The sequence below is a fragment of the Callorhinus ursinus genome, unplaced genomic scaffold, assembly GCF_003265705.2.
Source record: "Callorhinus ursinus isolate GAN/ISIS: 27379988/994484 unplaced genomic scaffold, GSC_fseal_2.0 scaffold42, whole genome shotgun sequence".
In the NCBI taxonomy this organism is placed as follows: Eukaryota; Metazoa; Chordata; class Mammalia; order Carnivora; family Otariidae; genus Callorhinus; species Callorhinus ursinus.
Genome location: NW_027397104.1, coordinates 1,377,601 through 1,404,427, shown reverse-complemented (window position 1 = coordinate 1,404,427; position 26,827 = coordinate 1,377,601). Strand labels below are relative to the sequence as shown.

The following is a 26,827-nucleotide window of genomic DNA, read 5'->3' as shown; positions in this document are numbered from 1 at the left end:
GGCGTTCCGAGGTTGGGGTGAGAAAGGGGATCAAGAAGCTGGGGCTGGGGCGGAGTCTGTCCTCGGCCCGCAGAATCAAGTTGGAGACCAATAGAATAGGGCAGGGGGTGGGCTTTACTGGCAAGAACCAATCGAGCTGATAGATGGGCGGAGCGTCATAACTACGTCAGACAGAGGCCGCCGCCGCGGGGCCTGGTTGTCGCCGGTCCAGCGCAGCCCGGAGTCGCCCAGGCCTGAACTCCTACCCAGGTCCCCGGCCCGGCCTTAGCCGGCCTGACCCCGACCCCGGGCCCACGAGGACACCGAAAGCCACCCCCCTAGGGGTGGGGAGCGGAGCCGTGGGTCAGCTCTGCGCGCACCCCGCGCTGGCCTGTCCGGCCCCGCCCCCGCCCCGGGCCATGGCCCAGCCCTGGTCCCGGCCCCTCGTCCTATCCTCGTCCAGCCCTTGGCCCCCAGCCCCGCCCTCGCCCCGCTTCCCAAATCGGCCCCTGCCCCGGCCTGGGTCCCAGCGAACGCCCAGATCCGAATCCCAACCCAGGCCCCCCCTCCAGTCCCAGTCCCTGTGCCTGTCCTGGCCCCCAACCCCTCCTCTGCCCTTGTTCCACCTCCTGTCACAAATCCCAGCCGAAACCCTGTCCCAACCCCATTCCCAATGTTTGCTTAAACCCGGGGCCCAAACCCTGCCCTTGCCCCAGTCCCCGTTACAGCCCCTCCTTCAATCCCATTCCCTGCCCTTGTTCAAGCCCCAGTGCCCAGCACAGCCCAATCCATTATCTCAGCCTTTGCCCTCATCTCTGTGTTTACCCAAGTCTCTCCCACTACCCACCCCCCTCTCTCATACCCTGCCCCTCTCCCAGCCTCGACTCAGGTCTGGGCTCCAGCTGCCGCCAGCCTTATTGCTGCTGTTGCTGTTCTCTGTCCTTGGCCCAGGGGCTGGTGAGTGCAGAAGCAGGAAGCACTGAGGCAGGGAGGGGTGGACTGGAGGGATTCAGGAGAGATGGGACCTGGGCAACTAGATCATTGGGGAAGAAGTCGGGAGAAATAGGGAGGAGAGAGGTCTTACACAACTGAGAGAAATTGGGAGGGTCAGAAGAGAGGAAACTGTGGGCTTGAGGCTCAGCAGGTGCCTAATAGTCCCCAGGACAGAGACTCCAAGGTTTTCTTTCCTGGTGGCCATCCTGACCCTGCTTTGACTCTTGCTTTTCCAAGGAAGGAAACTTGGAACTTCTTCTGCAAGGGAAGTTTGATGGGGGAGACATGATCCTATATCAGAGAGCCTCTGGTCCAGTGTGGGAAGTTCTAGCCTAAACTTTGAGATATTGGGCATGCATTAAAACAGGGTTAAGAAAACAGTTTTGAAAACAACATGTAGCAAACAGTTGGACATGGGTTAGTTTTCTTCTTGTAATGAGTCTTGTTCCAGATAAGTTTGTTTTGCTGAAGAATAATTCCTGACACTTCTAGAGCAGTCTTGAAATATAGAGGGCCATTTTATAGATGGGGAAACTGAGGCTTAGTTGGGGGCAGTTTTCCCAAGGTCATACAGCTTGTACATGGTAGTACTGGGCCTAAAAAAAGTTTCCAAATTCCTGTTTTATACTAGTGTTTTTTTTTTTTCAATGCAACATATGCCTAATAGGAAAATAGACCCAGTTGAGAGAAGACTCAAAGTACAACCTGTCCTCTCCCATGTCTGCCCACAGTGGGGCTTCCTCATTTGCCAGTTGTCAGCCTAGGACCACCATCCAGGGAGGAAGTGATTCGGAGAGGGGGAGGTCCAACTTCTTAATGGGTGGAATGTGGGAGCAGGCGGGGTTCCTGGCTGTAGGAGATATGCCATAAAGTTGGCCCCATCTTAAGGAGATGACTGTGGTCTTCACAGCCTTAGCCTCCAATCCCCTCTGGCACTCTAGATAAGATGGAGGTATACCTAAGGGAGTCTGGCAATAATAACAGAGCAACTGGGTGGGAGTTGGGTTTCAGTGAGCTTTGGGGGCCTAGTTCAGTGTATAAACTTGAGAAGATTGGTACATGCCAAAGGTTATGCCGCTGCAGAGGTGTCCAAGCTCTATATGTATGTTCACTGGCATCTGGGTACCTATGTGTTTGTGTACCTGAGGGGTCTGTGGGAATGCTTGTCATGTGCAGTGTGTATACATGCTTATGTGTTAGTATGTTCTTTGGCATGCATGGGAGCCCCTGAGTGTCCTCTGAGTGCCTATGTGATTGTGTGACGGGGAGAGTACATGTTGTGGCCACACATGTTCCTCTTCAGCAATTCTTGCTCCTCCTATAGACAGATCACCAAAGTGTCACCTTCCAAATGGATTTCTTAGTTGGAGGCAGTGTTTGCTGCCTCCCACAACATATAGGAGTAATCCATGTGCCCCTAGCCTGACTCTTTGAAGGAAGGAGCTGTATAGGGGCTCAGTGTTGATGACTGCTGCTGGCAAATCAGGCACTCAGTAGAGGTAATAACCAGGCCAGTTTTTCAGTTTAGGTGAGGGAGAATCTACTGTTGAGCCCAATTCGTAGTGTCCATCCCTGCCACCATGGCTTCTTTGTTCACGAGCCCATTGAGCAAGCCTTGGCTGGCTAAGGGAGGAAGGTGACTGACAGCCACAGAACAGTAGGAAGCTGAAAGATGTGGATTAGAAGACGATTGTCCAGAAGCAGGTTCAGGTGCTTTGGGGAGAATTGTAATGAAGTTGGAAAAGAGCTCTGAATAGGCTCTACTAAGTAAGGGCTGCCCTGTGTGTTAATAATTCCTGCCTTGGTGGCTGTGGTCTGGCCTGCAGGGTTGCTGTGACCTGGTGGTGGTGACAGGTTTCACCTGAGGAGAGGCTGGCAGTGTCACGGGACCATCAGAACACATCAGAGCACATAGCGTAGACTTAATAAATGTTTATCGTTGGCTTCAGTCTCATTTCAGGAATGGAAGGTACCTCCTGGGTCTCCTGGTCTACCCCAATCCTTGGGTCTTTTCCTTGGGCTCAGCTGACTATAGTTGCATAGCCCAGGGGTGCCTTGCCATCCCAGGAAGTTGCCTTTTGTTCCACCTAGCGCTATCACTAGCAGGGCCAGCCTCTGCCTGTGTGTGTATTTGTGTGTGTGCGTGTGTGTGTGCATCTGCGTGTGCATGTATGTTTCAGATGGTGGTGGAGAATCACCCTAGCTTCATGTGGAAGTATTGAGCATCCAGGACGGGTTTGTCTGGGCTTGACTAGGGCTTTACTCATGCTTCCTCTGGGACACAGCTCTGTAGGCATCATTGTGAAATGCCAAACCAAAGCTTGGAGTGAATGGGGCTGTAGACACTTTCTCAAGCATCTGCCCTCAGAACTTCTGGGCTCCTCCCACCATGTCCAGTTGCTGCTCACTCCCTTTCCCACTAGCCCATTCTGTGACCTCTGTAGCCCCCGGCCACTTTTCGGGTGGCTTAACCAATTTCCCAGTTCTCCAGGCCATGCCATGTTCCTTTGAATCACAAGGGTTTTTTGTACTTGTACTTTTGTACTTTGTGCTTATCCATTGTTTCCCAAAAGTCATTAGCTGCTTTTCACCACCAGTTCTCTGAGGGTCTGCATTGGGGGACTGGCCAACATTTCTTCCTCACAATAGCAGTGGCCCATCCGATGACCCATCCCTGGTACCAGCTTTGGGGAGGAGAAGCTCTCCCCTAACCCCAGCAGAGGGTGCTCCAGAGCTCCACTTTCTTGTAAACAATAGCAGCCAGGCTATTCAGCTCTTGGCTTTCTGCCTCTGTTATCATTCATTGCTCAGCTTGCAAAGGTGGCAGGTTTTCCTTGCTGACCGTTGAGGCCCATCATGTGGTCTGAACCGGACTGACTAGTCCTTGGGTCTAGCCATGGCTTTGAAGATGAGCATAGGCCAGTCTAGGGCCAGTGGGCTCTATATACTTAGGGCAGCTCCCTGCAGGGTGACCTTGAAGTTCAGTGGTGCCTTCCTTACCTGTGTTCCCTCCTTCAGCAGGCTCCCTTTCCCAGATGCCTCTTTCTCTCTTATTCCAAATACCTCATCTTGAGTTATAGCTCCCATTTCTGGAAGGGAGATTGTCAGACTAGGTAAGCCCTGTGTGTATTTCCTGTTTGGCTGAAAACTCCCCTTCACGGTCTTCCCTCTACCCCCTGCTCTGTCCTGAAGCTGCTGGAGTTCCCAGCCTTCTCATCTGTCCTGGGGGCATGCTTCTGTGCTTCTCTAGGGCTGATCTTAGGTCTCCAGAGCAGTCAGATTCTCCAGAACTTTGCCTGCCATCTGGGACACTCTTCTATGCAGCTGAGCTACTGGGTTATTTTCACTGTCACGGCAGTCCTAGTGCCCATGCGTTTGCCTGGAGAGCTGCTGACACCAGACTTTTTTGCTCACCTTGGCTCTGCTCTGAACAACCACGATCAGGTACTTGTATCTTGGCACTTCAGTTAGAGATAACCAGTACCCCCAACCCCAAGTGTGAATATTTCCAAGTGGTTTGAGATTCTACTGAGTCCCAGCTGACTGCCTCACCGGGCCTCCCTCTGGGGAAACGCCCTCTGGTTGCTCATTCTGAATCCTGCAGGGCCTGATGACTCCCCTCCTCTCCTGCGAGTTCTCATGGTGGCCTACCAGCTCCTGTTCTTGCCTCTGCCACCCAGGCAGGCCCCTTGCATCCTCACCACACTTTCCCCTTCCCCCTCCTGCCCTGAGCCAGTATACAGACAGTTTTTGTGAAGCTTCTGAGGGTTTTTACTGCTCCTGGAACCACAGGGGAACAGAAAGGGGAAGAAAATAAACAAGGAAGTTACACATTCAGTGCTGACTCCCAAGCTCCACAGGTGGAGTTCTAGCCTGCTCAGTGGCCAAAGAGCCCATGTCCCCCACACCCCACCCCAACACACGCCATTCACACCTCTGTTTTGTTAAGCTTGCTAAGAAGAGAACAATGACTCCTCAGTGAGGGACAGCTGTGGGGGCATATAAAGGGTCCTGGTTTGGGATGTAGATAGATCTAAGTTTGAATCCTCAGTTTGGTCTAGGTTTGAGCCTCAGTTTCCTTATCTGTAAAAACAGGTCATTTTTCCCAAGGTCATTATAAGGAGTAAAGCAGATGGCTAGGGCAGCATGAGCCCCAGCTCCTGGCTCAGAGGAGAATATTTGTTGAGTTGGTGCTATTCCTGTTGCTTAACAAAAGTGCCCTGTGTCCTACCCTGCTCCTTTCTCTCTTGCCTGCTCCTCAGGAGGCCTCTTCCTGACTGACTACTCCACCTGCTCACCCCGCAAGCTGAGTCCCTTCCGCTCCTTTGCCAGCACCGAGCTCTTCCACTTCCATGTTCCCGAGGACACATTCCTGGCTGTTTGGAACCTCATCATCTTCAAGGAGCAGGGGGGAACCTTTGGGGACCACTGCCCAGACCAAAGTGTGACTGTGTGAGTGTCCGAGTTAACATCCTGACCCCCACCTCCAACTCCAGAGCACTTTCCAAGCTAAAGTGTGACTGTATGAGTATCTAAACTGACCCAACCCCTCACCTATGTCCAGATTGAAGTGTGACTGAGTGAGGGACCTCTGGCTCCTGACTACTGTTTGACTGTGTGAGAGCCTGAGCTGACCTTTTACTCTTTATGCCCTGACTCCTGACTTGGAACCACTTTGCTGTATGTATCAGTATAGGGAATTCACTTGTGTTATTGGTGATGAGTGACAGTTCTTTCTTTTCCCCATTTCCCATCTCCCACCCCATTGCCTGTTGTCTTCCTCTCCTCATTCTGGTCCCCCAGGTATTTCCGGTCCGGGGCACCCCCTGTCATCAATCCCCTGCACACACACTTCCCAGGGGACACGGCTGTGCCTGGGGTTTTCTCACTGACCCTCAGCTGGACACTGCCCAACCGCACCTCAGGCATCTTTAACGTCAGCAGCCCCTTACCTGGGGACTGGTTCTTGGCTGCCCACCTTCCCCAGGCCCATGGCCACATCTCTGTCAAGGTGGGTTGATGCTGCCCAGGGTAGGAGGGGCCGAAGCTGCTTCTCCATGCCTGCAGAATCCCCCTCAGGCTACCTGGCATACCAGCCTTGTGCCAGGGTGGGCAACAGCATAAGGGTGGCTAGGGTGGGGTGTAGCTAGAGGCCGGCTGTTCACCTGGTCGGCCAGAGGTCATGATCTGTAGAAGGCAATTTGGGAGCCTTAGGAGGACATAGTGGGTGCAGGTAGCTGAAGGGAAAGTGCAGAGTCTGGAATCGGTCAGAGGCCCTGGCACTGTGGAGTAGTGTCCCTGTTAGAAGGTGTAAGGGTTATTCAAGGTGATCAGAAGCCAGCCAGGGACTGGTCATATGCTGCTGCACAAACCCAGGACTGGTCTTGTTCTACATCTTGATTGGTGATAGCCCTGCAGACTCTCATAGGCTCCAGCCCAGTTGTTGGTCCATCTGGGAGAAAACGTTCCTCTTCTATCATAATTTCAGCTCCCTACGCCCTCTGGAAGACCATAGGAGAACACTTGGGGGCAGGGAAGCCCTTTCCTGTTAAAAGGAGGCCTTGGGCAGCTGGTGTCCATCCCAACTGTTGCTTCCCTTTTCTCCAAAGGTCAGCTCTGATTTCATTGAGCAGAGGTTTTTAAAGTCTGAAGTGTAGGTTCAAAGGTCAGTATGTTTCTCCATTCTGATTTGGAGGGGAAAGAAATGCCACAAAGTTTTCCTGCCCCTCCCAGGTACAGGCCAGACATCCTCCTTGTAGTGAGAGGATCTATAGGTTTCTTACTCTTGTCCATTGGCAGGAAGGGAGGGTATGATAAGCTGGCCCTTGGCAGAGTGGGATGGCCACATGTGTGGGCCAGTGGTAAGGGTGAAGGAATGAGCATAAGCAGAGCAAGGATTTGAAGAACACGAAAGCTAGTGGGACTTGGCCATTGAGAAACTTCCAGTTGGGAAGATTTGACTCAGCTGTATCTCTCCAGGCTGAGTTCCTTGAGGGCAGTGGCTCTTTGCCCATGCCAGACTCACCTCTCCTCCTCCTGCTATAGCGCAGTGTTCAGAGAAGGTGTTATGATGCTTTTGAATGAGTTGAGAATTGTACAGGGACAGGTGCACTGGTCTGCTGTTGTCAGCGATGGGAACTATGGCTGAGGAAGCAACTTGAGGCCTCAGTGATAGGCCTGTCTTTCCTGAGAGGGTTGTACCAGAGAATTTCCTGTCAAGGCCTGGGAGCCCTGTGGATGACAGCATGTTGGGAACTCACCTGGAAATGGCTCTGGGTTCTAGGTAGATCTTGACTCTCATCAGAACTAGGGGTTATTCTATTCCAAGGAGTGCCTTAGGTCTTTGGCCAAATCCCAAAGAGCCCATTCCTGATTGTAACTTTGATCCTGATTCTCTTTGTGAGAACTGACAGGGAAAATCTTTCTGAAGCCCTGCTCTAGTTATCCAGAAACCTTTCTGGATGAGTAGGAGGAACTGGGGGCCTGGTTAGGAGAGGTCAGAACCAGCCTTGACGTAGCCATTTGCATCTAGATCTAGCAAGTGGGGTCTGGGGACTCAGAACTGCAAGCTGGAGGGCTAGCTGGCAGAACCCCTGAGGTATGGCGATATCAGAGACAAGGGGACACTGTTACACCTTGCCCTTGAATGACAGCAGACCTGAATACCATGAGAGATGTAGATCTTTAGTTAAGGCGTCTTCTAGAGGGTTGGGGGTGAGGGACAGGCAAGAATCATCCTGTGGTTTCTCTGAGAATTTGATTATCTTTTGGAATCTTATATTGGCCTCTAAGGATTCTTGTTCTCTGGTTAATTCCCTAGACTCCAGCCTGTGAATTAATTGTCCAGAGCATTCCTCCAGGGTTCCATCTTCTTGACTTGCTTTCTCCTCATACTGTTGTTCTGACTTCCTGTGAGGCTTGGCCTCAGGTGGGGACTGAAGAGTTCCAACCATAAGAAGGCAGCACTGTTTCTACGGCCCTCCTCAGCTTTGGGGTTGAGCTCAGACCTCCCTTCAGACCTTAGTCCTTGGGCACCTGCTTTGTCCCAGACCTTGGGTGTGAGGGACACAGATAAATAAGATGTATATTAGTGAGATTCAGGAGATGTTTTAAGAGGACAAAGGAGAGATGGCTAACTCAGTTTGGTAATATGGTAGAGGTGGTTTTAGGAAACAGGAAGTGAGGCCTGATGTTGAAAAAGCAAGGGAAGCCATTCCAGGTAGTGGGAGTAGCATGGGCTAAGGCGCAGAGGGGAGAACTGAAGCCGTTCAGTGTGGAGTGGTTGTTGGAATGGGTAAGGGAGCTGGGCGGGTGAGCAGAGGCCAGATCATGAAGGACCTAGAAGTTTGAACTTTATCCTGAGAGTGATTGGGACCTTTAAGAGGTTGTGAAAGGGTAGTGACTTACTGGTCCACGCCGTTCTCCTGAGCTCTGGTCCCACACTTCTGCAAGCTCCTGTGTCTATGCCACTGGCTACTGTATTCCTAGCACCTGGCACTAGCCTGGCACACAGTGGTGGCATGGCCAATTTTCATTGTTCTTCTGCTATCTTCTCAAATTCATAGGGTCCAAAACCGATCTCACTTCTCCTTTCCTTTTCCCCTTTTCCCTGTCAACCTCTTCTGTCTTGACCCATGCCCTCCATTGCCTTGCCCTCCCTGTCTTGGACCATGTGTTCATTCTGTGGTGCCCAGTCTGCACTGAGGGACTGACCTTTGGATTATAGTAACATCAGGTACCACCTGGCTCATTAGGGGAAAGTTTTCCAAATTTCTGGAGCAGAGTTCTCCTCAAATGCTTCCTCTTTCCAGCTCCAAGGTTTGAAAGTAAATGAAAGCAGGTCAAGTAATGAAAACAAGGATAAGGAAAGCAAAGAAGCAGATTGTAGGGAAGAAAGGATCCGACTGAATCCATCAACCAGACCAAGTATAGCTCTGTATCTCAATTTGAAGAGATTAAAATCTGCTAACAGTGCTCATTCTGCTCTTCCTCCTCCTTCTAAATTATTATATTTGTGTCTTGAATAGGTAATATACGCACCTGGCACAACATTCGAAAGGTACAAAAGGCATACAGTGAAAAGTAAGTCTTCCTCTTCCCTTCACTCCTTCCAGTCCCCACTTCCTCTCTCCAGAGTTAAGTAGTAACTAGCTATTAACTAGTTCCTTCTATCACTCTTTCCTTCTTGAAACACTTTCTCCTTGTGGCCTTCATGACTTTATAGAACTGTCCTGATTTGCCTCCTGCCCGCCACTCCTTCTCTGTCTCCTTTCTTCGTGTCTCCTCTGCTTGGTGCATTTTGTGGGGCCCCAGTGTTTGGTCCTGAGACGGTTCCTTTTATTCCTTTTTATTTCTCCATTCTCTTGCTAGGTTTTTCCAGTTTTAAATACCACCTATAAGTTATGTTTTCCAAGTGTATTCCATGAGTCGTAATTTCTTTAAATCTCAGACTTTATATTTAACGACTTGGTATCTCTGATTGAATGTCCAAGAAATGTCTCAAACTTAGCATGTACAAATCAAAGCAGAGCCCAAAGTGGAAATCTCATTGATTCTCATTTTACTTCTCCCAGCCCAAGCCTCTTCTCTCTAGTCTTCTTCTCAGTCAATGGCACTGCCATTCACCATTTGCTCAAGCCCCAAATTTAGGTGTCATACTTGATTCTTCTTTTCCCTTTATTTCCCTATAGCTAGTCCGTAAAGAAAAAGTCTTGTTGATTCTACTTCTAAAGTATGCTCTGAGTGCATCTGCTTCTCTCTTTCCATTCTGAGCAAACCTTCCCTGAGCTTTCTCCAGGGCCACCGCAGTAGCCTCCCAGTCATCTCGCTGCTTGCACTCTTGCGCTCTGCAGGCTGTCCGGCACTCTTCTGTGTTGTTTGGTGCCGACTGACTGTGGGCCAGGGGCTGTCCTCGGCGTCTTTGGGCATCTTAGTCCATAAGCCCTATCCAGAGTCTGGCACTGGCCACCCTGCTGAGGCCTTCCTCAGGAAACTCAGGCCCGCCGTACTAGGACAGTCTGGGGTTCAGTCAAAGGCCTTCCTCCCTTGCTCCTTTCAGACTAGTTCCCACTCTACTTCTCACTTTAGCCCTCCTGGTTTCTCAAGTGTCCTTGCTTTGACCCCATTCCTTACATGACTGCTGATGTTGGCTCAGTTTGGACTCTCTCACTTGGCTTATGCCTTGGCAGCTCCTGAAGACCTGGCTTCCAGTGCCCTTTCTCTGGCCCTATCACAGGGTGAAGGCTGCTGCATCTCTGCACCTTCCCTGCTCTCCACTGATCGAATGCTTCCCTCTGCAATAAGGGATGTGCACATTATACAGTTTAAGGAAGGAGCACATTTTAACCATTGAGGTCATGTCCACTGATCCTTCAGTTAAGCCAACAACAAGAAAGATGTAGAGTAAAGTGTTGCTTCCCCCTGGATTGTCCATCCAGCAAGGAAATGGGCCACCTCCGGTGTGTGAGCTCCCACCCTTGGGGCTCGCTCACTGCAAGGTTATTGTGGTGGTAATTGCTCCCGTAGGAAGTGGGGTTGATGAGATGACTTGTGGTAGTATTTCTGGTCCTTAGGGTTTGACACCAAAAATGAAGGACATCTGCTTTGGGTATCAGAGATGGAGGTCTTTGAGCAACTAGGTAGGTTGAAGAGCTCTCTGAAAGGACTCTCTTTTTGTCACCCACTCTTTAACTCAATGGATATTTTCTTAGTGCCTAGTATTTGCCAGGTAGTGTGCTGGGCATTGGGGATGCAGTGGTGCAAGAGGCACAGAAGAATTCCAGGCAGAGGGTAGTGAGGTCTTTGGCCTGGCCTCATCAAGGCCTCCCTCCTTCCAGCCTTGGGGAGCTTTGCTGGAAGTCAGTGCCTTGGCTGGCTCGTTCCACGGTATGGAACCCAGAGGGATGTCAGAGCCTGGAACTTCTGTCAGAATGAGGTTTAGAGGTTTGTCTCGGTCGGAATAATCACATAAGTAAACCGTGGCCTCCAGTTTCTTGGGCCAGCATAAGGCCATTTGTCCAGAAGAACAGAGAAGCTTCATCAGGAGCCCTGTCCTCCTCTGACCTGCTGGTATCAGAGGGCTTAGGTAGCTGCAGATGCTGCAGAGGAGGGGCCAGAAGGGACTGTGCCCACCGAGGAGTGAGGAGGCCGTGCGTGCTGGGGCGGTGCCAAGTCAGTCAGCGAGGGTCAGGGATCTCACCGAGAAGAGCAGCTTAGATGTGGCTGTCGTGTCCAGTAACAGGAGAAACCCAGCTTGATTCAGAAGAAGCAGATGTATCTGTGGGTCCCCTGAGGCAGAACAGTAGGAGGGGAGACAGAAAACAGGCTCTGGCTTCATAAACATCAGAGCTGCCCACAGCTGTGTTGATTCGTTTGTTCATTCATTTATTCAGTTGACGTTCATCTGTGAGGCATGCACTTTACATTAGGCTTCATGTCTGGGGGAGCAAAAATAAAATAAGACAAGGTTCCTGTTTTCAAGTTGCCTGCAGTCTGGAGATTGCCTAGGAGGTAGAGTGGCCCTTCCCCGGGGGGTGTTAATGCAGAGGCTGGACAAACACTTGGGAGGGCCGAGTAGGGAATAAAGGAAATGAAAGATTCAGGTTAGGAAGGCTGGTTGGGTTTGGACTAGAGGCCTCAGGGAGCTTTCTAACCCCAAAAGAGAGCCAGTGTTCTAAGTTCTTGAGGGCTTGGAGGGAAATGGGGTGTTTTGAAATTACCTTGAGGGCCTGTCCGGGAGTGTCCAGGAGGAGGGGTTAGAGTGGAGGAGGTGCAGGCCTGATTGTCTGGGGGGCGTGGCTTTGCGTCCCCAGACCTCACCCAGTGCAGAGGCTCGGAATAGATCCTATGCACCTGGAAAGACAGACGTGGAGACCAGGCAGGAGGGACCCAGAGCTTAGAGAGACCTCAATCCTAGCCCTGGGAGCTTTGTCCCCCACCTGTCAGCAGATTCTGTTTGCCTTGCTTCGGTAGCACCCTTGCTGTCTCTCCTCCCACCGCTCCTGCTTTTGTCTCAGGGTCTCCAGGATGAGTGTCAGTACCTCCTTCAGCCGCAGCTGATTGTCCGGCGTTTGCTGGACGTTGCTGTGCTGGTGCCTGGCCGTCCCTCAGAGCAAACCCTCTCGGCCCACAATCGCTCAGCCCTCTACAAGTAAGTCGAATACTCCCGCAAACCTGACCCTTTCCCCTCTTCCTTCCTTGGCTTCAAACAGGGAACAGGGTTCTTTTGGCTTCTCAGCCTGTCTACCTGTTCCTACTTTTCCACTGGCCAGCCTGGGCTACGGGGGCCACCCCGAGCCCCCGGGGGGTTGGACCCCTGCTGCCCTCTCTCCCGGCCCCGAGGGCAGGAAGCAAAGAGGCCTCCTGCCCTCCTGTTTCCCCGTCCCTCCGTGCCGCCTTCTTCCTGAGTGTTTGCCTCAGCCTGGTGTCCCTCTCACTCTCTCGCCTATACTTTCTTACCCCCAACCTCCCCTCTGCCCAGGGTCTTTGTGCCCAGCTTTACTTACAGGCTTTCAGCACAGCTGGCGTGTGTGGGGAGCCGCGGGGCATCGGCCTGCCCCCTGACGTTGCGCCTGCGCCCCAAGGCCCCACCCCTGCACAACTCAAGCTCTTTGTCCTGTGGAGGTGCCTCGGTGTGCCAGCTGGAGCTAGCACTGCCACCCTGGGGGCACTGGGTCTACGTGCGTGTGGAGATCCCATCCCGGGGTCCTGGCAGGACCATCCGCTTCCAGCTGTGTGTGCGGTTGCAAGGTCAGAAGCCCCACATCTGCCTTGGCCACTCAGCCTGTTGCCGACATCTGTGGCTGGGAAGAGGCAGCCATGGTGGTTGTGTTCAGCTGACCCTCTGCCTTGTCCCTATAATCTCCCTAACCCCCCAGGCTCCTTCACACTCCCTAAAGCCCTTCCACTTGAAGCTTCGATTCACTGGAAAGCCTTTGGATCATTTTTTGCATTTGACTGGGGCTAACTAAGGGACCTCATTACTCTCCTTGATTTAATCTCGTTCAGTTTCCTGGGGGTAGGCAGGGGCATCTAAAACCTCTGGGACAACTGTCCTTGCCAAAGCCCATGCAAATCAGTGAGAGACCCCATCATCTGTTTCTACAGTGTCTTCACTGTCCTTGGGGAGGGAGAGATGACCTTGACTCCCTCCACATGACATTCTGTTGGTTGTGACCACTAGGAACCCCCTGGGCCCTATCTTGTGACCCTGGATGCCCCATACTTCCAAGGGACATTTGATTCTAGTTCTCATCCCCTCCCTACTCTTTGCTAATTCCTGTCTGGCTCAGCTCTGGTTTGTGGTGGGGCTGCAGGGCTTGTGAGGGTGGCAGTCCCCAGCACTGATTTCCTCTGCCCACAGAGTGCCCGCAGCCCAGCCTGTCCCGTGTCCTCGTCCCTGGAGCTGCCATGAACATGCCCCAGTCACTGGGCAACCAGCCACTGCCCCCAGAGCCGCCATCCCTGGGGGCCTCTGCGGAGGGGCCTGGGGCCACAACCCCACCAGAGCACTGCTGGCCAGTGCGCCCGACACTGCGCAATGAGCTGGACACCTTCTCTGTCCACTTCTACATCTTCTTTGGCCCCAGCGTGGCCCTGCCCCCTGAGCGCCCCGCAGTGTTTGCCCTGAGGCTGCTGCCAGTGCTGGACAGCGGAGGTGTCCTCAGCCTGGAGCTCCAGCTCAATGTGGTACTCTTGGTGGAAAAACGGGGAGGCGGCGGCGGGGGGTTGCCCTGGAGGGGAGCTTGAAGGAGAAGATGACAGGGTTGCTTTGGGCCCACTTTACGATTAGGGACAATGTCTCAGCCCAAGTCTGATCAATAAACATACAGACATTCCCGAGTGTTGACTCTACTACAGATAGGGCTAGGTCAGCCAGGGCGACTCAGAGTGGGCTAAGTTATCCCAGTTTTACAGGCTAACCTTCTACTTCCCAAGGGCTTCTGTGGCAGGTGTTCACTTTCCTTGCATAGCTTCTGTGATGGGGAGTTCACCACCTCTTGAGGCCATGCGGTCCATGTTTAGACAGCTCTGATTGCTAGAGGAAGTCGTGACATTCCATGAAAATCTGCCTCCGGGATTTCTGCCCACCGGTCTCTGTTTTGCTCCGGAAGCTATATCCAGTGAATCTATCCTTGTCCTTTTTGTTTTTCTTTTCTTTTTTTAAATTAATAGACTTGATTTTTTCAGAGGAGTTTTAAGCTTACGGAGAAATTGGGCAGAAAGTACAGGGCGTTCCCGTATCCCCCCCTCTTTCCCTGCACAGTTTCCCCTATTATTTTGCATCTTCAGTGTGGTACAGCTGTTACATTCCTATCCCGTTACGTAGCCCTTCAGATGCCCCTCACCTCCCCATAGCTGAACAACCTCAGCATCTTAGACCTCTCCCCATCTTCCGCTGTCTCCTCTGGTCCTAGGGCCTCTGAGATAAGTGATCCAAGGGGGTCTGACCAGGGTGGCAGGCGATGTTTGTGCGGCCTGAGGTCACGTTCCCTCTTTGAGCTGCCACATCACACTGGGGGATCACCTGGGGTTGTGGTGAACTAAGATTTCAGAGTCTTTTCCTTTTTTCTTTTTATTTTCTTCAAACCAGTTGTATACATTTACTTTTTTATTATAAAAGTAATAGGATCACATGTAAAAACTTTGGAAAATTGAAGAAGACCTAAAACTGTGTGTCTTCTCAGTCCTTTTTCCACATTAACTTCTGTGTTTATCTACTCGTCACTAAGGGACACACACATTTTTATGCCGGGAGCTGGTTCATGTGAACTCCTGCCAATTCCCACCTTGTATTTTTGCAGTGAACTTTTTAACTTCAGTGAAAGCATTTATGTCCATCTTTGAGGCATTGCCTAGTACTAGTTTGGGTCTTGGGTTTTCCCTGCTTTATGTAATTCACACACTTGAAAAGCCAACCTTCTGTACCTCTTAGTTATTATTTTCAGCATTGAATAAGACTGGGCTTAGGGCAGAGCCCTGTGTCAGGCCATTAGTGACTGTCTTAAATTGACATTGATCCAGTAATTTATGTACTATTCCCCAGCTCTGGAGGCAGGCACCATTTCCCTGTCAGCCAACCTGAGACCTGGTCTGTGTCTAGATGTGGTCTTTTGTAGGACATGGCTCAGAACTTTTTAGTCCTCCTGCTGGTCAGGACAGATCAGATTCTTAAGCCCAAAGACATTCCTTATCTCCGTACTCAAATTCTCTGTGACTCTTACTGCCTTTGGGCTGTGACAGTGAGGTCTTGATTTGACCTTGAAACGATAGAGCCTGTTTCAGAGACCAGTAAGACCCATACTTGTTCTTCCTCAGTATCTTGAGAGTAGAGGCCCAACCCCCCTGCAACCTCTCACCCTGTCCCTTTGTGCATTCATCTGCCTATATTACACCCATCTGCATGCCATGATACTTGTTACACACCTCAAACAGCCCATTATATTTATTCTGAAAGATATATTGGCTCATCTACTCTGATTTTTCCCTCTGAGTACTTTGATTTTTCCCCTTGGAATCAAGAACTGAACATTTGGATCAGAGAACTGCATACCTAGAGGACATTTTCCCCCCTTTGGCTTCCAACTAGAATGACTTTTATGGTATAATACTTTGGTATATTACCCTGGCTTGCATTGAGGGAAATTATAAGCAAGTTGTATGAAATTCACTCTTGTGGTTGAGGACAGGATGCATAACAGAACACAGTGCTTCTTTGATGAGAATTTTCCTGAGAACCACCGGTTTGGATGCTGTGCTTCTCTTGAGATTCTAATTAAATTTTATCTTATGGACTCGTAAGATAAAATCTGGTAACTCATTATGTTTCATTTTTTTTTTGCTTTGGTTGCTTGGAAGTTAGCATCAAATATATGGCTCACATCTAGGGACAGACTTTATTTTTTTTATCTTGATTTTTAAATTTCCCTCATGCATTTATTTTATCCTATTATATGCATTTAATAAGCTACCTCAAATCCTTTTTGAATGAGGTGAGCTTATGGCATTCTGTTACTTTTATTCTTGTAGACACTCCTTACATTTACTCCTGTGGATATCTGGTTTCTTTAAATCCCAGACAGGTTGCTACATTAACCCCCCAGGCATTCTATTACCGCTGTTCAGTACCTAGGATCATTTTACCTGGGGAAGAGTACATTTCTTTACACTCCTCCTGCCTTCAGACCCAAGTGAAGATGATTGAAAACCTTACAGCTTCCTTTGTTCGCAACTAGTTTCTACATCCAGCAACAGCCCCCCCCTCGCCCCCCCCCCCCCCCCCCCCGGTAAGCTAGATGGGACTGAAAGAGGGTGTTCTCTCTTGTCTGGACAGAGTTTAAACAATTCTGCTCAATGACAGCATTCAGAACTGGGCCTTGCCTTCTCATCAGTCTTTGAAAGATCTCTGCTGTGGAGGATCTGGTGTTCTCCAGTTTTTCTAAGAATAGGGGTGAGAGAGGGAGAGAGGGAGAAAAGAGAGAGAAGGACAGAGAAAGAGAAAGGCAGGCTTCGGTGTGGAGAGAACCTGTAGGAATGGGATGTCCAGTGAGCTCCCGGAGGGGTTTCTGGAGAGGTGTTAACAGGTGTAGGAGTCTGGGGGCGGTGGGGTGGTGGTAGGGTCTGGAGGGTGTGACCTCTTCGTTTTCATACCTGCCCTCCCCAGAGCTCCCTGCTCCAGGAAAATGTGACGGTGTTTGGATGCCTGACTCACGAGGTGCCCTTGAGCCTAGGGGATGCAGCGGTGACCTGTTCTAAAGGTGGGAGTGAGGAATGGGGGAAGCAGAAGAGGCTTTAACTCTGGGGCTGGGCACAGTGGGGGATGGTATGGAGGAAGGATGGGCTAGGGAAATATGGTCAGGTGGGTGAAGGTTCTTTAGGTCTTGACCCCACACTGACTCCTCCTCCCTCTCGCTGATACCCCCTCTTCTCCCTTCTCCCCTAAGAGTCCCTGGCTGGCTTCCTCCTCTCCGTCAGTGCCACTTCCAGAGTGGCCAGGCTGCGAATCCCTTTCCCACAGACTGGGACCTGGTTCCTGACCCTGCGCTCCCTGTGCGGGGTGGGGCCTCGGTGAGCGGGGCGGGGCAGGGCGGGGCCGAGCTGGGGAAGGAGCGGTTTGGGACCCGGCTGACCGTCCGCTGTGTGTGCGTGCAGGTACGTGCGGTGCCGGAACGCGACGGCCGAGGTGCGGTTGCGCACTTTCCTCTCCCCCTGCGTGGACGACTGTGGGCCCTACGGCCAGTGCAAGCTGCTGCGCACGCACAACTACCTGTACGCGGCCTGCGAGTGCAAGGCCGGTGAGCGGGCTGGGCTGGTGAGGGAGCCGTGGGCGGGCTTCCTGGGTTGGAGGGGCTGCATGGACGGGCGGAGGCACCTTGAATTGAGGATGGGTTTGGAGAGAGTGGGAGGGTGGAGACCACCCTTCCCTGGCAATGTCTAGGGCCTGGCGAGAGGCCCCCAGCAGGAGTGCCGAACCTGTGGCTGCCTTGGGCCCTCTTCCACTTTCCACCTTGCGCCCTCCCTACTCGCAGGGTGGAGGGGCTGGGGCTGCACCGACAGTGCAGATGCGCTCACCTATGGATTCCAGCTGCTGTCTACGCTACTGCTCTGCCTGAGCAACCTCATGTTTTTGCCACCCGTGGTCCTGGCCATTCGGAGCCGATATGTGCTGGAAGCCGCTGTCTATACCTTCACCATGTTCTTCTCCACGGTATGCGGTGCACCTGTGTCTTCACCGAGTCCTTACTTATGGTGATGGGTGAGGGTCTGCATTTCCACTGTGTTTTCCATGGGTTTGGGGATGTCTACTTCTTCATTACTTGAGGATGTCTGCCTCCTCACAGTGTCTTCTACAGCAGTGTCACGGCACGCCGAGAATATGGTAATTTTTGTGAGGCACATCAGGCTAAATGAACAGGACTGTTTGTAACTTGAGATAACCAACAGCCGCTTGAAATAGTGTGTGGTCTCCGGCTGTCTCACACACTGAGGGCCACGGGGACCTTTACCTCAATATACTGGCTGTCCTACAGTATGGAATGGTGTCTACAACTTCCCCTTTTCTCCTCCTTATGGTGACAAGAGATCTGTACTTTCTCCCATGTTTCTATATGGAGTCTCCACTTTGATCTCTCATGATGTGAGGGCTAGCTATACTGTGCCCATGTTCTTCATTGTACTGGGCATTTCTGTATCTTTAGCTTGTTCTTTCTTATGGTATGAAAAGGTGTCTCCCCATTCAGTCACCAGGGCCTCCTGGATTTCTTATGGGGACTTTTGGAAGACAGAGAGGATCTCTATAACTGGGTAATTTATAGAACATTCTGGCTCTTGGGATTCTAAGAAATTTTATGGACTCAACTATGTCCTGAGACAGCATGGGAAGTGTCAGTGTGATATAAAATTCCAGCTCAAAGGAACATATTTTGATGAAGCTTAATATAGTTTTAAATTCTTCCCTTCCCATTACAGAATGTCCACGGTCCCTTCTCTGTGTTTTCCCACTCCTCCATAATCAGAAAAGTTCACATTACCAGCAAGCTTCATAAATAGTATAAGGAAAAGGTAGAGGAGAGTCTGCTAATATGACTTAACCCCCGTGTAGACTCTCCCCTTGAGATGCTGCATCTAGGGATCTTTTCAGCTCATCTCTGGGCTCTTGGCATCTCATGACATACAGTGCCTGCCTATGAGCCCTGCAAAAATCTTAGATGGACTCAGACTTTCTTCATGTCTTGGCAACAGGAATATCACAAAAACCAATATGTGCTTCCCTTTTGTTCAGCATTAATAGATCAGACGTATGTCCAAATTACAAAAATCCTACTTACCATTTAGCAGAAAGTGGGGGGGGGTGAATGCTCTGAAACTGAGGGACATGTTGTCGGGTCCTCCAGGATGTTCATGCACAGATGAGGAAGAGGAGGCTAGAACCAAGCTGTGTAGAGAGACCTTCTCCTCTTTAGCTGGGTGAGAAGAGCACACTCTAATTTTGCTTGACTGTCCCCCTTTTTAGACCTGCTCTGACAGTGCTTCATTCTATTTTTATAGCAGACACTGTTTCTCTCTCCCTCCTTTTTTTTTTTTTTAAACTGCCAGATGACCTTTATTCTGTGGCTCACCAAATCCTATAGCAACAGCTGCTCCACCAGCCTACTCTTGGCTGCATGCAGGTCTAATAGGAGTCACAATCAGTAACAGTACCTAAGTGTATCAGGAGCCTGGAACATGGGAGAGTGTGTTCATTCTGCACTTTGCACAAGCATCCTGGACGTTGGCTCTAGAGTGTTTAGTACCAGATGACTCCTTATATTCTGGATACAACGGCAAATCGTCCTTGAAAGAAAAGACCTTTTCCCCAGCTGGAACACCAGAGGAGCCTACAGTGGCTGACGTTACATACAGAGCTTCCACTTTCTTAACGAGGATAATAAGCAGAGCGCCTGGCTGGCTTAGTCAGTAGAGCATGCGACTCTTGATCTCGACTTGTGAGTTCAAGCCCCATGTTGGGTGTGGAGCTCGCTTAAGAAAAAGAATAGGATAATCAAAAGATCAAGGAAAAGATGCTGGCTCTGTGGTATTGCCTGAAGTCTTGTTCTAACTCCTCTTCTTTTTCCACATGGGCCAAAATGTAGAGCTACTGGTCATCCAGTTTTCCTGGGCAGGTTCCCCATTGCTCTTCCTTTCTCATTCTTTACTTAGATTAGACTTACTTCATTCCTCAACAGTCTCCATTTAAGGACCCACTGGTCAGGGGCACCTGGGTGGCTCAGATGCTTAAGCGTCTGCCTTCGGCTCAGGTCATGATCCCAGGGTCCTGGGATTGAGTTCCGCATCGGGCTCCCTGCTCAGTGGGGAGCCTGCTTCTCCCTCTGCCTCTCTCTCTCTCTGTCTCTCTCTGTCTCTCATGAATAAATAAATAAAATCTTTAAAAAAAAAAAAAAGGACCCACTGGTCATATTGCAGGTAACAGTACCAGGACGTAGATGACAGTCTTCTTCCCTGTCTTCAAAGCCAGGACAGTCTACAGCTGGGAGTAGTGCATCGATTCCTATCCAGGGCATGGGAGCAGACAGTAGGTTTGTTCTTCAAGAGTTTAGAGTGTAAATATGTAAAATATTAAAAATGCAAAATACGTTACATAATATGTAAAATATGTTAAAAGAAAAACAGGTCACAAATCCAGCACTTGATTTTGTGTATAGCCAGACCAGTTCAGATCATGGAAACAGCAAAATAACATCTAGTGTGTCAGACACTGCAAATTGAGTCCTCACAATACCACTAGAGCAATAGGTAGGCACTTATATCATCATCATCATCATCATCATCATCATCATCCCTTTTTGCAGATGAGGGCAGTTTAAATACTTTGAGGTGTAAGGTGAGTGGTAGAAGCAGAATTCTCGTGCAGCCTGACTCTAGGTTCCTTACATGTAATCACTAAGCTATATTGTCTCCTTGTACCAGGGCAGAAAGGACGCGTTGGTAAATTTCTAACCTGACGTCAGTTTCTCAGAAGTCCTAGAGTCTGTAGAGAAACGTATGACCTCAGTTTAATAGTTTTCACATTCTTCTTTAAAAATAGTTCTCAAATTCTTAAAAGATAAGAGCCAATCAAAAGATCAGAAAATATAACCAAATGCAGGAAGTCATCAAGGGAAATCTATCAAACATTGCAGTTGTACAGCTCTAACCCATACAGTTCAAGCTGTGAACCCTTCCCAGTGCTAGTCGAAGCCTCATAATCCGTTCCTAAGAGCTGACGTCCTGCCCCCCCACCCCGGGGGCCTTTCTCGCTGATTGCTGACATCCTGGCTACAAGCACACCTTGCAAGTAATTCTTAGTGGCCCCTGGCAAAATCCCATGACTGTTTCCAAGAGGAAATGGAGGCAGATGATAAGGAAATAGCCATAAATTCCATTATATCCTGAGTGCAAATATTCCAGTCACTGCATGGATTGAATGTATTTGCATTTCCCGTTTTACATTCTGTAGTGCCTGGATACTCCATTTTGAAGCATTAGATGAACTGTATAGTTATGTTATAAAAATATGAAATCTCACAGAAAACAATTTAGGTTAATTTTTAAAAAATTACCTCATAAATGTCCAAAGCTGAGGGAGGTGTCAAATTATATTAAAATTATATTAACGGAAGCCAGTTTGTAGTCTAAATTTGTTTTTTTAAATTTCCCAATCTGTGTTATTTCTATCACTTTTTTTTATTTCTGTTGACAAAAGGAATACCAGTGTAAAAATCAGCCCATAATTTTCAGTGGATTGATAATGTTGCAAATTTCTTTCTTTGCTTCTGCATGGAGGAAAGTTCATTAGTGTAGGGATGTTCTCTCATGAACATACATGGCATAAAGTATGAGATGACTAAAGTTTACTTTAGCTTTAGTAAGCCTACTCTCCTATATATTTGGCACACACTGTGCACCAAACATATAGGAGAGTATTACAGACTTACAGAGTAGAGGCTCCCAGGTGACACCATAACTAAGCCTTCACTAGGCCATTCCAGTGTTTTCTTCAGCTGGTTGCTCCTAGGTATTGGGCAGTGTGTTTACACCAGTGAATTCTATGGTGGTGAGTGATTTGCTTTACTTTGTTTACTGTCAGTTGTATCTCCTGGTTAAAGATGGTAATGAGTGGGGTGCTGTGGCAATGGAGAGTGGATTCTGCTCCATGAATAATAAAGCATGAGGAAGCACTGCAGGTAGAAGGGACAAATATATACCCAGAATATATGAGGACAAGATGCTGCCTTCTCCAGGTTGAGAAGTTTCAGTGAGGTAAGCTGACACAGGTTGTTGGTTGGTTTCCCTAGTGGATTGAGCCCCATGAAGGAGTCAGTGATGGACTGACTGGTCCAATGGTGTTTTTAGACATTCAGCCATGACCATAGCCACATCAGGATTGGTGATCATCTTGTTCACCTCACACTGCAATTTTAACAACTCTACTTCTGTAGGTTTTCTACAACCTTAAAAATCTCTCTGACCTTTTAGTATGCTTAGAGAATAATCAGTCATAGAATACTAGTGCAGTGATTCCTCCCCAAACCTCTCTACTCCAGGGACAATCTCTCCATTATCCCCTACTCTTTTTTCATTGCAGAGAAATTCCTAGGAGAACAATCAGACTTCAATGAATTATTCCCTTATATGTGTCTTCAATATTAGGTGATTTAGCTTTGCTTTTTTTCTGATATAGATCTTCTCTTATCTGAGATTGAAGGATTTATTACAAGTCCAGTCCCTCTTCCAGAAATGTTTGGACATTTCCTTTTATATACTTGAAAGTCAGGCAGATGGAGCAAGCTTGGTGAAGGCTGAAATGTAAAATTAATGTTTTAAAATAAAATCCGAGGGGCGCCTGGGTGGCTCACTCGTTAAGCGTCTGCCTTTGGTTCAGGTCATGATCCCAGGGTCCTGGGATCGAGCCCCACATCAGGCTCCCTGCTCGGTGGGAAGCCTGCTTCTCCCTCTCCCACTCCCCCTGCTTGTGTTCCTGTTCTTGCTATCTCTCTCTCTGTCAAATAAATAAATAAAATCTTTAAACAAAATAAAATAAAATCCAAATCAGAAAATAGTAATGGGTAATTTAGTAGCTATAGTACTTATATCTGATTTTAGACGTAGAGGATAATCAATATCCAATAGCTAAAATAGCAAAAGACCAAAATATTCATTTGCCTAGGAACTAAGTTAACTCTACCAATTGATCAGCACATACAAGAGAAAGAAAGAATTGAAAAAAATCAATCTTTTAGGTGTGTTCAGATACTAATTCTAATGCAGATGTGGACTCCCATGAAAAGTCTCTCTGAGTTTCCCAGTAAGAGCTTACTTTCTCAATTTAATGAAATGTAAGAGGGAGCCATGGTTGCTAAACTTGCAAGCCCTTTCAAAAGCTTGGAGTACTCAAAACCTGATCATTCCAAAGCAGTCTCTTCCTGAAGGGACAGCATTCTTTACCTCCAAAGTGAAGGGAAAGACAGAGGATAGGTACACAAGCTTAAGACTTTAAAATTTGAAGGAATCAAACCCAAGGTTTCCCAATGCCAATTAATATCCCTAAGTTTTCTTTTTCTTTTTCTAAACCCCTAGCTTCTCCCTGTTCTTACATTATTCACCTTTTCCAAAGTTACAAATTTTGCAGTTTGAATGACTGGATAAACTCTTCAACAGGTTCAAAAGAAACTTAGCAATTTCTTTCTCATCCTTTGTCTCTAGAGACTGAACTTTCGAGTCTGCTTTCCCACTCTATTGTTGGCAGCTCGGCTCCTGGACTGGATTCTGCTAGTTTTCAGAACAGACTTGCTTCAGTTTTCCACCTGCTTTTTTCTAAGGGGGATGCTGTTTGATTAAGGTTGGGGTGTCATGATTTGTGATTTGAGTTCAGGGTAGAATGCTCCTTTTCCCTGAACTCATCTTCCTGACCTCACCTCTACCTTCTCATTCTCAACAGTAATACATCCAGACAGGAGACCAGGTTCTCCCATTTCCATTCTTCCCCAAAGTTACAGAGACCGTTGCTGCCAGAAGTGAATGACCTGTGATATTGCTCAGCTACCCCTTTCCTTTGCTGTGGGCTACATCTCCCTGCCCTCCACCCACAGTTAAGGATATGCCTCTGGAGTGCCGGGCTGCCTGTCTCACTGAGGTCTGTAAGGCCACCTCTCTTCTGGACTCAGAGCCTTTGTGACTTAGGGTTGCTTTTCAATAGAATGAATAAGAAATTGACCTGGGCTGAAAGTAGTACCTAAAGGCTCCCTTCAGTCAAGGATCAAGCCACTTCCAAGGCCATGTTTGGGTGGTACAACACGTAGCCTTCCTGCCCCGGCTTCAGTTCAGCCTGATGAACTTCAGTCCAACCGTGGCAACTCCAGCAGCTTGTTCCTGCTATCAAGAGATGCCCTCAGCAGCCATGGCTCTCTAAGGACCAGGTGTAACATGCAGGGGACAGAGGTAAAGCAGATTGAGTCACAGGATCTTAAGAAACTTTTTTGATCCTGTAAAATCTGCTGGTATGTCTCAAGGTCAGCTCCAGTGAGTAGATTTTCACCAAGTTTATATAGGTCAAAAACCTTTTCTCTCCCATTATAGCATTTTAATTTTCTTTTTTCATCACTATAACAGTCTGTTCTTCCTGACATGGAGCAGGGGCAGTATCAGGTGATGGGGGGAGTGAGCATGCCACTGTGATGTTCTTGGTCTGGAGCTGTTTGTCCTCATAGGTCTTACCCAGTATCTTGTCTTGGGGTGGGCTCATAGGGATACATGATCCTGTCATCTTCACACCAAAGATAGTCTTAAAACCATACATGTTCTTAGTGTTTGCCATCAATAAAAAAAATCACATAAATTCTACACAGAAGTTCAGAGAAAGGTGACAGCAAATGTTCTAAGGTAAAAAGAACTCAGGTCATTTTTGGGTAGCCCCTTTTACAAATAAGGGAACACAGGATGCTCGAGGCCATGATAGCATTGTCCAGAGAGGCACAGGAGTTGGGACCACAGACCAAGGGGGGCTGACTGCAGACCTTGGTTCCTTAATTGGGGTGCCCAGTATAGTCTGATGCAATCCCACCAGTGTCCCCTGTGCCTCCTTTGTAGCTCTTCTTTACCGTCTTTCCCACAGTGGAGGATAGGTGGATGTTCTCCCTTCCCTATTTTCTTCTCCATGCTGTAAAGTGACATGCTCTTCTCCATGGCCCAGGGACTGCCTTTTTTCTTACTCCCCCCACCCCCCCCTCCACCCATGACATTGGGTGGGAGGGGATGAAGAGGGCCAGTTCGTGTAAGGCCTGAAGATGAATCCTAGCTTAAGAGTCTGAGCTATCAGGGGAGACTGGGATATGCAGGGGAGGCTTAGGGTCTGGGTTGGCCACAAGAGCAGTGTCTAGCCCCATAGCTTGGGCCCGGGAGGGGGATTATAGGTGGGACCCATGGTGAGCATGAGAAGTAGGGAAAGATTGGCCTCAGTTTGACGGACCTGGAATCCCCACTGGCCTGGTGCTCTCCATAGTATATTCCAGAAGCAGGAAAATTAGGAAGGTAAGGACAGGGTCAGGGCTGGCAGATACAAAGGGCTTGTGAGGCAGACCAGGCTTCCCTACCACATTCTTCTCAGGAGCAGGGAGTCAGGCATGTCCCAATTACTCTCAGCCTGTGACCTCTGACCTCTGCTTTTCTGACAGCAGCACACCACCCTTGTTACCTCTTTCTCCTGTTTCATGGACCTGGACTGTTGCCTTAAGTTCTCTCAATGCCTGTCATTTCTTCCTCCAGTTTTACCATGCCTGTGACCAGCCAGGCATTGTGGTTTTCTGCATCATGGACTACGATGTGCTGCAGTTCTGTGATTTCCTGGGCTCCTTAATGTCCGTGTGGGTCACTGTCATTGCCATGGCTCGTTTACAGCCTGTGGTCAAGCAGGTCAGTCCAGAGTGGGCCCTGGGGGACAACCATAGGCAAGTCTACTTGAAATTCACTCCCCACCTCTCCCTGGGGGGCATTGCCAAGTGCCTCCCGCCCACCCGGCCCAGCCCCTGGAGTCCTCTTTCTCCAGGTGCTGTATTTGCTGGGGGCTATGCTGCTGTCTATGGCTCTACAGCTTGACCGGCATGGACTCTGGAACCTGCTTGGACCCAGCCTCTTCGCCCTGGGGATCTTGGCCACAGCCTGGGTAAGGTTGGGAGGGCTTGGGGAGGGGGGCATCCCAGCAGGACTCGGGTACAGGGCCCTAAGGATCTGGTCCCCAGTTTGAGATGGGCTTGGACCCTGTCATCACTGTGCTGTTCGTGGTGCCCACTCCAGACTTGGCAGGTGCCTTCGGGTCATGACCAGGGCTCCAGGGAAGCCTGAGAATGACCAGTTCTGGCTTGGGTTCCAAGGCCTTGTATTCCTGAGTCCCACTTCTCTGCTTCCCCCAGACAGTACGCAGCGTCCGCCGCCGGCACTGCTACCCACCCACGTGGCGCCGCTGGCTTTTCTACCTGTGTCCGGGCAGCCTTATTGCAGGCAGTGCTGTCCTACTCTATGCTTTTGTGGAGACCCGAGACAACTACTTCTACATTCACAGCATTTGGCATATGCTCATCGCTGGCAGTGTGGGCTTCTTACTGCCCCCACGTGCCAAGACTGACCACCGGGTCCCATCTGGAGCCCGGGCCCGGGGCTGCGGTTACCAGCTGTGCATCAATGAGCAGGAGGAGCTGGGCCTTGTGGGCCCAGGGGGGGCCACTGTCAGCAGCATCTGTTCCAGCTGAGAGGGGCTTTGGGCCTGGCCCTTGGGGAACATGAACCTTTCCTAGGGGCAGAGAGCCCTTCCTGGGAGTGTGGAACCCTCCCTGGATAAGAGACAGGTTGTATTTTTGAGGACATGGCATCTTTCTTAAGGACGTGGAGCTCTTCTAGGGACCTGGCGCACTTCCTGAAGGCCTGGAGTCTTCCTGCATCCATGGAGTCCTTCTTAAGGACTGGAGCCTGTGCAGGCCCCTAGAACTCCTCAGGACCAAGGAGTCCCTCCTAGGGGTGTGGAGTCCTTCCCAGGGATGTGGAGCCCCGCTAAGGACATGGATTCCTTCCCAGGGAGACAAAGCCCTCTCAGGACGTGGCATCATTCTCGAGGAAATGGAGTCCATCTTGGGGAAACTGAGTCTCCAGATCTTCCCAGCATCTCAGCAACTGTGGCCTCAGGCTTCCTTCCCAAGGCAGCATCTGGGCCCTGCCGTGCCATGCTGTGCCGTGCTGGGAGGGGGATTGGAGGACGGCTGGGGCTGGGGCTGGGGTGACTGGTATCCTGAGTTGATGCAGGTGGAGTCTGGTGTGTCTCCAATGAAGTATT

The 26,827-nt window shown here is 49.7% G+C and overlaps 1 protein-coding gene across 2 annotated transcripts; it reads left to right on the top strand.

Annotated features, from left to right (window-relative positions):
- The first annotated feature begins 43 nt into the window (after positions 1–43).
- TMEM8B (transmembrane protein 8B) lies at positions 44–26,827 on the top strand. Of its 2 annotated transcripts, none has more exons than XM_073881366.1 (13): positions 44–936; positions 5,235–5,424; positions 5,776–5,983; positions 11,988–12,121; positions 12,452–12,720; positions 13,334–13,659; positions 16,634–16,727; positions 16,914–17,037; positions 17,122–17,264; positions 17,499–17,677; positions 25,270–25,416; positions 25,550–25,666; positions 25,918–26,827. In XM_073881366.1, the coding sequence occupies exons 1-13, from the start codon at positions 399–401 to the stop codon at positions 26,281–26,283; spliced, it is 2,835 nt and encodes a 944-aa protein (XP_073737467.1). In that variant the 5' UTR covers positions 44–398; the 3' UTR covers positions 26,284–26,827. The 2 variants fall into 2 exon arrangements, with proteins under 2 accessions (XP_073737467.1, XP_025708682.1); XM_025852897.2 differs by having other exon boundaries at positions 47–936; positions 25,914–26,827.